Source organism: Elephantulus edwardii, unplaced genomic scaffold (genome assembly GCF_000299155.1).
Source record: "Elephantulus edwardii isolate Elephantulus edwardi_28Jun2011 unplaced genomic scaffold, EleEdw1.0 scaffold00044, whole genome shotgun sequence".
NCBI lineage: Eukaryota > Metazoa > Chordata > Mammalia > Macroscelidea > Macroscelididae > Elephantulus > Elephantulus edwardii.
Genome location: NW_006399794.1, coordinates 11,173,496 through 11,185,016, shown reverse-complemented (window position 1 = coordinate 11,185,016; position 11,521 = coordinate 11,173,496). Strand labels below are relative to the sequence as shown.

The 11,521-nt window shown below is 38.1% G+C and overlaps 1 protein-coding gene across 1 annotated transcript; it reads left to right on the top strand.

The window, feature by feature from the left end:
* Positions 1–10,374: 10,374 nt before the first annotated feature.
* On the top strand, positions 10,375–11,307 carry LOC102847166 (olfactory receptor 51L1-like). The gene has a single exon (XM_006885675.1). It carries the CDS (start codon positions 10,375–10,377, stop codon positions 11,305–11,307), a length of 933 nt encoding a protein of 310 aa, XP_006885737.1.
* The last annotated feature ends 214 nt before the right edge of the window (positions 11,308–11,521 follow it).

Below are 11,521 nucleotides of genomic sequence, written 5' to 3'. Positions count from 1 at the left end.
ACCTTTCTTTGGGATAGGAACAAATATCGATCTCTTCCAGTCAGTTGGCCAAGTGGTCGTTCTCCAGATTTCTTGGCACAATTTGGTGAGCACGTGCATGGAAGCAAATATGTCAATTGGTATACCATCTATTCCTAGAGCCTTATTTTATAGTAAAATACATTGAGATTACTTAGTTCTAACTAACAATGTTAGGAAAACTTCATCTAAAATGTGGCATGTAAGTAAAAATCTGGAGGAGATAAAGGAATATGCCATGTATAAGCTGAGGATTGGCATTAAGGAAAAAATGAAAGCAAATAAACTGAAGATGAAGAATGCATGAAGTGATTACAGGAAATTAAGTTTTACAGAATCAGAGTATCAAAGATGTTGACAAAATTGAGGACCATTATTCCTATTAGGTACTATCTAGTTGGTTTTAACTCACCATTTCCCTATGTAAAACAAAACATTGTTCAGTCTTACACAATCTGCAAAAGAATTTTTATTTATTTTAAATTGAGCCCGTTGTTATACTCACTGTGCTAGTCCATCTAAGAGAACCTTCTCCTTTATAACTGGCTTTCTTCTTTACCAAGCATGACTCCCTTCTCCTTTCTGATAACATTCCCACATTATATAAGATGATGTCCGGCCATCCTAGCTTCTTAAATTCTTTGTCTGAATTTTTCCCAAGACGAATTAATTTACCTTTCTAATGTTCCATTTCTAATGCGAAACTTATACTTGGACCAGGAGGCAGTCGTCAGAACAGAGCAAGGAAACACTGCATGGTTCAAAATTGGGAAGGGCGTACGCCAGGGATGCATCCTATCTCCATACCTTTTCAACCTATATGCAGAACAGATTATCCGGGAAGCTGGGCTCTATGAGGAGAAATGTGGGGTCAAGATTGGTGGACGATTTATCAACAACCTGCGTTATGCAGATGACACAACCCTGCTTGCTTAAACTGAAGAGGACCTGAAGCGCCTGCTACAGAGTGTCAAGGACTGTTAGGGACCTCTCCAAAGTACTGAAGAGCAATGGTGTCTCTCTGGAGACTAAGGTGCGTATGATACAGGCTATGGTCTTAGCAATCACTTGTTATGCATCAGAGACTTGGACAATGACCAGGGAAGATAGAAGGAGAATTGATGCCTTTGAGCTGTGGTGCTGGAGAAGAGTACTGAGAATACCATGGACTGCTAGGAAAACAAACAGATTTGTCCTGGAAAGGGTTAAACCAGGTGGCTCCTTGGAGGCAAGGATTCTGAGGCTCCGTCTAACATACTTTGGACATGTTGTGAGGAGAGACCGGTCCCTGGAGAGGGATATCATGCTTGGGAGGGTGGAGGGACAGCGTAGGAGAGGAAGGCCCTCTATGAGGTGGATTGATTCAGTGACTGGGATAATTGGGATGGGAGTGTCAGAGACAGTGTGATTGGCACAGGACAGAGCGGAGTTTAGGGCTGTTGTACATAGGGTCGCTATGAGTCGCAAGTGACTCAACGGCACATAACAACAACAACAATGTTCCACGCTGTATTTAATGTTATTGTCAGCAGCATATTTCAAAGTCATCGGTTATTATTTTGGCTTCTTTATTTGTTTTTCAGCATATTAATTGATTGAAAATGTCATGACTTGGATATGGTTTTTAATGTTTATTTGAATACTTCAAAGAAATTTTTTCCAGCAGAATTTCCCATATACTGCTAAAAACCACCAAATGTATATGTCTTGGAGAAAGTATAGCCTGTTAGTTTCTTAGAGGCAAAGGTGACAAAGCTCCATCTCTCATACTTCGGGCATGTTATTTTGAGGAATTTTTATTTCTAGTCCCTGTAAAGGGATATCATACCTGGAAAGGTAGAGGGTCAGCAAAAGAGATGAAAACACTTCACGTGGGGTTTGACACATTGACTACAGCAGTGGCCTCCAGTCTGTTGGAGGTTGTCACTATGAGTCATACTTGATTCAAGGGCACCTAACAACACCACAACTAGACAAGGCAATTTGACATTTTCCCAAAAAGGTGAAAAGAAAAATCCCATTTTTATCTAGCTATTCCACTATTAAGGTTGCATCATCTGCATAATTCAAGCTGCTGATGCGTCTTCCTCCAGTCCTGATGCCACATTCCTCCTCATAGAGCCCAACCTCTCAGATGATCTGTTCTGCATATGGAGGTAGGACACATCCCTGGTGTACACCCTTCCCAATTTTGAAACTCTCAGTGTTTTCTTGCTCTGTTAAGACCACTGCTTCCTTTTCCAAGTATAGGTTTTGCATAAGCACAATTAAGTGTTCTGGGATTCCCATTCTTCTCAGAGTTAGCCACAGTTTATTGTTATCCACACAGTTAAATGCCTTTGCATAGTCAATGAAACAGATAGACATTCCTCTGGTACTCTCTGCTTTCAGCCAAGATCTATCTAACATTAGCTATAATATCCTTGGTACAATTTCCTCTTCTAAACCCAGCCTACAATCTGGAAGTTCTCTGTTGATGTGCTGTTCCAGTGGGTTTTGGATACTTTTCAGAATTTTATTTGTATGTGATATCAATGATATTGTTTGATAATTTCTATACTCTGTTTGGTTCCTGTAGATTTGATTTAATTTTATTTAGCTTCAACTTGTACTTGAACATGAAACTTGCGTACTAAAAAAAAAAACTAAGGAGGACCAGAAGCACTTGCTGCAGAAGGTCAAGGACTGCAGCCTTAAATATGAATTGAAGCTCAACATCAAGAAAACAAAGATTCTCACCACAAGGCCAATTGGCAGCATCATGATATATGGGTGAAGAGATTTAGATTGTTAACAGCTTTAGTTTTCTTGACTCTACATCAACACTTTTGGCACCAGCAGCCAAGAAATTAAAAGACGTATTGTGATGAGAAAGTCTTCTGTTAGAGACCTCTCCAGAGGACTGAGGAGCAGTGATGTCAGTCTGGAGACTAGGGTGCACCTGATCAAGGCCTTGGTCTTTGCAGTTACTTGTTATGCATCAGAAAGCTGGACAATGACTAGAAATGGTAGAAGGAGAATTGATGCCTTTGTGCTGTGGTGCTGGAGAACAGTATTGAATATACCATGGACTTCTAGAAGAATAAGCAAGGTCGTCCTATAGAGGGTGAAACCAGGCTGCTCCTTGGAGACAAGGATTCTGAAGCTTGGTCTGACGTACTTTGAGCATGTTGCAAGGAAGGATTAGTCCTCAGAGAGGGGCATAGTCCTCAGGAAAGTGGAAGGACAGTGCAAACAAGGAAGACTCTCAATGAGATGAATTGACTCAGTGATTGTGGTAAGGGAAGTAAATGTGTCAAAGACGAAGTTGGTTCAGGATATAGCAGGATCCAGAGCTGTTGTACATGTTGTCACTATGAGTCACAAGTGACTCAATGGCACATAACAACAACATTAGAAAGAATATATTGTTGTTAAGTTGTTAAGTGCCACTGAGTCATAAGCAACTCATGGCAACTCTATGAATGAAAGACCTGAACACTTGTATAACTTTCATCATTTCTCCTGGTTCATAGGGTTTCCAGAGGCAAGCTATTTTAGAAGTGTATGACACTCCTGCTTCCAAGATTGTTTTGAAAGGTAACCATTATCACATTTGACCCATCAGTGTCACAGTGCTCAGCTTCACAGCAACCACGAGTCACCTTTGTATGGCAAGTGGAAAGACCAGGGCTATGCCGCAGATTGAAGTCACCCACCTTTGGCTTGGTAATATTACTTTCTGTCCACTAGGCCAACTGAGCTCTCTCTGTGCTGTTGTTGTGAAGTGCTGTTGAGTCATGGGTGACTCATAGCAACCCTATGAATGAAAGACCTGAACACCTGTACAACTTTTTTCCTTTCTCCAGGTACATAGGGTTTCTGGATATATCTTAAGGCAATTGCACCTGAGACCCTATAGCTATATGTAAACCAATGTTTTTTGAAAAATTGTTCACAAAGCAAGAAGATTGAAATAGTAAAAATCCCTATCAACAAATGACATTGTAGTACATTCACACAACGGACTACTATTCAGCGTTAAAAGACAATGAAGAAATTATAAAACATTTTACAACATGGATGAGACAGAGAACCTTATGCTCAGTGAAATAACTCAGTCACAAAAGGACAAACACAGAGAGGACAACTACTATGAAAATTGGAGCATGACTAAGAGATGGGTAATGGTATGAGAGTAACAGAATGTACAGACAAAAACCACTGTAAAGGATAAGGGATAAAGAGGTTCAACCTCCAAAGAATGTGCAAACAGACAAGATTGATGTTACAGTTGATGACTTGGAACAGAACCTATTCAAAGGGGAAGGAGAAAGATAAAAAAGGAGTGGAAGGCGTAAAATTTATTTTAGGTAATGATCAGTGAACAATAGGTGAGACACAGTGAAGATTTGAAATTTTGTGTTTGATCTACTGTAGTTAATGTTAGAAGACATAATGAATATCAATGATTGCATGAAAGCCAATTAAAAAAAACATAAGCCATTGAAAACCATTCAATGCATAGTTCCTTTCAGACACCATGGACATGAATTAAATTGCAACTGAAGCAATGGCAATAGATTTAATTTTATTTTCAGAGTTTATAAAAAATGATCAGATCCATTGTTTTCCAAGTCTTCAATACACTGAATTGTTTTTAACCTTAATCTATTCTGTTTTGAAGAAAACTTGTTACCTACATGTTAACTATTTAATTTTTTTGGTTTAGCCAAATTTTCATTTCAATATTTTATAGTAATATTGTTGCTTCAGCCTATTTTTTAGTTATAGTATGCATTTCAAATATTTCACTCAAATCAACATCTCTCTAGATATATTCTAGGACTTGTTTATTTTAATGAATGCTGAATTCATTTTCAGTATCTGTCTTCCTTGTATTTAAAAATTTACTCAGAATTATTTCATCCTTGTTATATATTTAACTAGTCACTCAGAAGAGATAGAGTCAGAGCTTCTGTAGTCACCTACTTTTGATTCTCTCAAGTATTCTCTGTCCCTGTGTAAATTCTTGTCTCAACCTGAGACACATATATCCCCTAAGGCCACAGTTCCTTATTTTTTATAAAGTGTGAATATTCATGGTCAGTCCCTTCAGACTTCCTGGACCTCTATAGAACTAAAACAAATAAAAGTTATGTTTCCAAAGATATATGAGCTGATTGCCATCCACAACCCTTAAAAAACACTAGCTCTCTCTTGAGCTCTTTAACTGAGAGTAGGGAAACAGTGAAAGTTAATGAAGTGATGGAGGGACTAAAACAGTCTACAGACCTGAGTAAGTATAGAATAAGAAAGGAGGGCATAGATAGAAAGAAGAAGAAAGTCAATTTTCAAAAAGGAAAAAGGGTAGAAGTTAGCTAAGGAAAAGGGAGATTAATTAGTTGGAGATAACAGAATTTGGTAAGAAAGACAGACTGAAATTTTAGGGGGGAAGAGTGTAATGTGATAGAGTAATATGAATTGTGGTTGTTTATTTCAGGTAACAGAAAAAGGGGTTCTCTCAGATAAATAGATGGAAATCCAAGAATGTCTTTGGTGTAGTCACTGAGAATGAAATAATAAGGAGGTATAAATGCTTTGAGCATTTATTCTAATAGAGTTGTGAAATGGCAATTTAATATATAGTCAGGTTGTAATTATTTTCTTTGAAACCTCATGTCTAGGCATGTTATTTCGAAGGAGAGATGATTAATAATACCTCAAGATACCTTGAATTCGGGTAGAATGAAGAAAGGGATGTGTATTTTAATTTGGTGCATAGATATCTTCAATTACCAAGACTAAAAATGTTTCACCTAGAAACTGGGACCAAATCAGAGTAAGAAGAGATGAGCAAAGAAAAACAAGCCAAAACAGAAAACCTGTACTATATCATATATGGTGTTCTAACAGCTCCTCCACATATTTTCAATAGATCTATTACCCTTTGAGAAATGACAATAGTTATAGAAAGGCATCAGGTCTTTTGTTCATAGGGTCACTATGAGTTGTGCTTGACTCAATGGCAATTAACAACAATTATCCTTTGAGGGATGCTTATTTTTAATCACTTGCTTTCACACTTTGTTACTAGAATTATGAATATATTTCTAAGTCCTATTTCTAAACTTTCAATCTCACTATAAGGGAAATCCACTTTTGTCTCATTTTGTTTTAAGGTCCTACTATGTTTAATGTGGAAACTTCCTGCTACTTCATTTGAGACTTCTGTTTTATAGGAAAATCTAAGTGATACTGCAATTGAATACCTTTCAGAAATTTAAAGAACAGTTATCAGGAGTTTAAAAATGAACACAATATATCTGTTTTTCTTCATTAATAATTTCTGGATCCCAATAATTGCTTAAGAAAATATTCTTAACTATTTTGTAGTGCTGTTTGCATAAGTTATCTGGTTCACAGAAACTTGTTTTCTCACGATTCTGGAAGTTAAATGTACAAATTTAAAATTTAAATCAATGTTGGTTTGTCCTGTGTAACTTACTTGCAAATAATCCTTTTGGTTTTCCCTCTGTGTGAATGAGTATGTGTCTAGCCTGTTTCTTGTATGAATCATTAGTGACTTGTTTTATTGTATCTCTACCCTGATACTTCTCTGCTGTTTTGCTGTTTCCAGTAGTTTTGGATACTCTTCAGTAGAATCTTGCTTGCTTGTGAAATCAATGATATTGTTCTAGTATGGATCTCTTCCAGTCAGTTGACCAAGTGGTTGTTCTCCAGATTTCTTGGCACAACTTGGTGAGCACATTCAGGGCAGCATCTGTTAGCTGAAATATGTCATCTATTCTTGGGGCCTTATTTTTTGCTATTTCCTTCAAAACAGCTTGAACTTCTTCGTTCATCACTATAGGTTCTTGTCCATATGTTATTTCATGAAATTCTTCTGTGTCTGTCAATTTCTTTCGATTCAGTGACTCAGTATATTCTTTCCATATTCTTTTAATACTGGATCATTTAATATTCTGCCTAAAGCATCCTTGATTATAGCAACTCAAGGTTTGCATTTGTTCTTCAGTTTCTTGAGCTTAAGAAGTGCTGAGCGAGTTCGGCCCTTTTGATTTTCTGACTCCAGCTCCTTGCACATTTTTCTGGGTTTAGAAGGGGTTGTGGTACTAGAGAAAGCTAATGTTAGATGGAACTTAGCTGAAAGCTGGGAATACCAGAGAAATGCCTATCTATGATTCATTGGCTATGCAAAGATGTTTGACTGTGTGGATCATAACAAACTGTGGCTGACTCTGAGAAGAATGGGAATCCCAGAACACTTGATCGTGCTAATGCGAAACCTATACTTGGACCAAGAGGCAGTTGTCAGAACAGAGCCCGGAAATACTGCATGGTTCAAAATTAGGAAGGGTGTATGCCAGGGATGTGTCCTGTCTCCGTACCTTTTCACCTGTATGCAGAACAGATTATCCGGGAGGCTGGGCTCTATGAGGAGAAATGTAGTATCAGGATTGGTGGAAGATCTATCAATAATCTGCATTATGCAGATGGCACAACTCTGCTTGCTGAAACTGGGGAGGACCTGAAGAGCTTTCTGCAGAGGGTCAAGGATTGTAGCCTTCAACATGGATTGAGGCTCAATATCAAGAAGACAAAGATTCTCACCACCGGACTGGTTGGCAGCACCAGGATGGATAAGGTGAAGAGATTGAGATTGTTCACAGCTTTTATTTGCTTGGCTCCACAGTCAACACTCTTGGCACCAGCAACCAGGAAATTAAAAGATGTATTGCAATGGGAAACTCTGCTGTTAGGGACCTCTCCAAAGTACTAAGGAGCAACGGTGTCACTCTGGAGGCCAAAGTGTGTCTGATACAGGCCATGGTCTTTGCAATCACTTGTTATGCGTCAGCGAGTCAAACAATGACTAGGGATGATAGAAGGAGAACTGATGCCTTTGAGCTGTGGTGCTGGAGAAGAGCATTGAGTGTACCATCGACTGCTAAGAAAACAAACGGATTTATCTTGTAGAGGGTTAAACCGGGCTGCTTCTTGGAGGCAAGGGTTCTGAGGCTTCGTCTGACATACTTTGGACATGTTGTAAGGAGGAACTGGTCCTTGGAGAGGGACATCATGCTTGGAAGGGTGGAGGGACAGTGCAGGAGGGGAAGACCCTCTATAAGTTGGATTGATTCAGTGACTGGGGTATTGAGGTGGGTGTGTCAGAGACAGTGCGATTGTCACAGGACAGAGAAGGGTTCAGGGCTGTTGTGTATAGGGTTGCTATGAGTTACAAGCAACTCGACGACACATTACAACAACCACCACCCTGATACAGCCTCATTTGTATCACAAAACAAATATTATTCCTAACAAGTGTTAAATCCACAAGTATGAAAGGATTCCAGCACACATATTTTAATGACACAATTAACTTCATAATATCATGACATTAGGGTCTCCAGAAGGCAATAACTTGTAGTAAGTAGTCTCTAAACAGGCATCATTGCTCTTCAGTACTGTGAAGAGACCCATAACAGCAGATTTTCCCAATTCAATTTGTCTTTTGATTTCCTGGCTTCTGGTACCAAGAGTGTTGATTATGGAACTGAGCAAGCTCAAGTTGTTAATGATCTTAATCTGTCTATCATAATGTTGCCAGTTGGCCCAATTGTGAAAATTTCTGTTTTATTAATGTCAAGCGTCAATCTACATTGAAGGCTTCTGTCCTTAATCTTTTGCAGCAAATGCCGCAGGTCCTCCTCAGTTTCAGCAAGTAAGATTGTGTTATTTGCCTAACATAGGTTATTGATGAGTTTGCCTCCAATCCTGATGCTACATTCCTGCTCATAGAGTCCAGCCTCCTAGATGATCTATTTTGCATATTGGTTGAAATATGGAGATAGGATGCATCCCTGGCATATACCTTTCTTGATTTTGAACCATGCAGTGTCTTTTTCCTCTGTTCTGACAACTGCCTCCAAGCCCAAGTATAGGTTTCTCATAATCACTATCAAGTGTTCTGGGATTACCATTCTTTTCCGATTGTTTCACGGTTTGTTTTAATCCATACAGTCAAATTCTTTTGCATAGCCAAGGAAACAAATAGACATTCCTCTGGTACTCTCTGCTTTCAGCTAAGGTACATCTAACATTGGCGATAATGTCTCTAATATTATGTCCTTTCTAAACCCAGCCTACATATATGGCAGTTCTCTGTTGAGGTGCTGTTCCAGTCATTTTTGAATAATTTTCAGCAGGATCTTGCTTGCATGTGATAGTAAGGATATTGTTCAATAATTTTCACACTGTTGGATCAATTTTTTTTAAATGGGAATAAAATATGGATCACTTCCAGCCAGGTGGCTAGGTGGTTTTCCTCCAGATTCTTGGCACAATTTTGTGAGCATGTCCAAGGCAGCATCTGGTGGTGAAATATGTCAATTGATATGCTACCGATTCCTGAAGGCTTGTTTTCTGCCAATTCTTTCAGAGCAGTTTGAACTTCTTCCTTCACCACCATTGCCTCTTGTTCATATGTTGTTTCATGAAATTCTTCTCTCAGTCAAAATTTTTTGGTACAGTGACTCTGTACTACTCTGTTTTTTTTTTATACTTCCTAAGTCATTCAGCATTCTATCCATTCTTAAGTATTCCAACTTGAAGCGTGAATTTGTTCTTCAGTTCTTTCAGCTTAAAAAAGGCGGAATGAGTTCATCCCTTTTGATTTTCTAATTCCAGCTCTTTTTGAATATTTCATTAAAATATTTTTGCTTTGTCTTCCTATGCTGCTCTTTGAAATCTTCTGTTCAACTTCTTAATATCCTTTGCTTTGGCTTCTCAGCACTCTAGTGCAATATAATGTATACTTAATTATATATATATGCCTTATACTTTATTTTTAAATGAGAAATCTTATATAATATATATATAATAACTTCATATACATATTTTATATACATATGTATATAAATTCATTGCCATCAAGTCAAGTTAGGACCAACTTAAAGCAGACCCTCCAGTGGCATTTTTCAGAGACAGTAAATTACACAGAAAATTTACTTTCTCCGTCAGTGCAATTTATGTATTTGGAACATTTACCTTCGGGTTAGGAGCAAAACTATCTACTAGGCCCCTATGATCACAAGCTTCTTTTTTACTCTAATTTTAATGAGGAGGTGAATTGTTGTTAGGTAGTATCAAGCTTAAACTCATTGTCCATATATATTTATTTGAAAGAATATTGATGATGGTATATAATCCAAATTTAGTACTGTAGGGAGAATAATCTATTGACTTTTGTATTCCAGATTCCACTGGAAATTAATATGGTGATACCGTGCTAATCCAGATTTTCTTCCTATGAAGAAAAGTAAGGATTTAACACAGAATTATAAATTTTACATCATGGTCTTTTTCAATGGCAGTAACTACAGACCCTTTTTTCTGACGGGTTTCCCCGGCCTGGAGGCCTCACACCCAATGATCTCCATTTTATTTTGCATCCTGTACCTAATTGCCATTCTGGGTAACAGTGCCATCATAGTGGTTGTCCGAGTGGAACAGTCACTTCATGCGCCCATGTACCTTTTTCTCTCCATGTTGGCTGCTAGTGACTTGGGACTCTGTGCTTCTACTCTACCTACTATGCTCAAGCTTTTCTGGTTCAATATCCCTGATATTGAATTTGATGCCTGCCTCACCCAAATGTTCTTCATTCATGTTTTTTCCTTAATGGAATCAGGCATCCTGCTGAGCATGGCCTTTGACCGCTATGTCGCCATCTCTAACCCACTCAGATATACTACTATCTTAACTAATGCCACCATTGCCAAGATGGGCATGGGATTTCTGATACGAGCTGTGGCTGTAATCCTCCCAGGACCTTTTCTCATTAAGCGGCTGAAATTCTGTGAAGCCTATGTTCTCTCCCACTCATACTGTCTACATCCTGATATAATCAAGCTTTCCTGTTCTGACCACCGCATCAATAGCATCTATGGTCTCATCATCATTCTCATCACTTTTGGATTGGACTCTGTGCTCATCCTTCTTTCTTATTTGAAGATCCTGATGACTGTGATAGGTATTGCTTCCAGGGAAGAACAATTCAAGGCTCTCAATACCTGTGTGTCCCACATCTGTGCAGTGTTGCTGGTATATGTTCCTATGCTGGGAGTATCCATTATCCATCGCTTTGGGAAGCATGTTCCACCTGTTGTCCATATTATCATGGGCTATGTATACTTATTAGTCCCTCCTGTTCTCAACCCTGTTGTATATTGCATTAAGACTCGGGAAATACGTATTCGTATTCTGGGGAATCTACAAAAAACATAGCAAAGAATGTTTTAGCATAGTTTCTATATTTCTGGAATAATCTGTGTGAAACTAACTTCTACATTTGGAAAAAAATTGGAATGTGTTTTTATGTTCACAATCTTAATGTACATATTTTACTTCTTAATTACTCTAGGAATTCTTAAAAATAAAAACATTTTATGATCTTTCTAGTCTTTTAAGAATTTTGTCTCAAATAGCTAATTATTTATAA

Excerpts from the sequence above, each read along its gene's own strand:
- LOC102847166 (XM_006885675.1), top strand. The coding sequence starts at position 10,375 with ATGGTCTTTTTCAATGGCAGTAACTACAGACCCTTTTTTCTGACGGGT.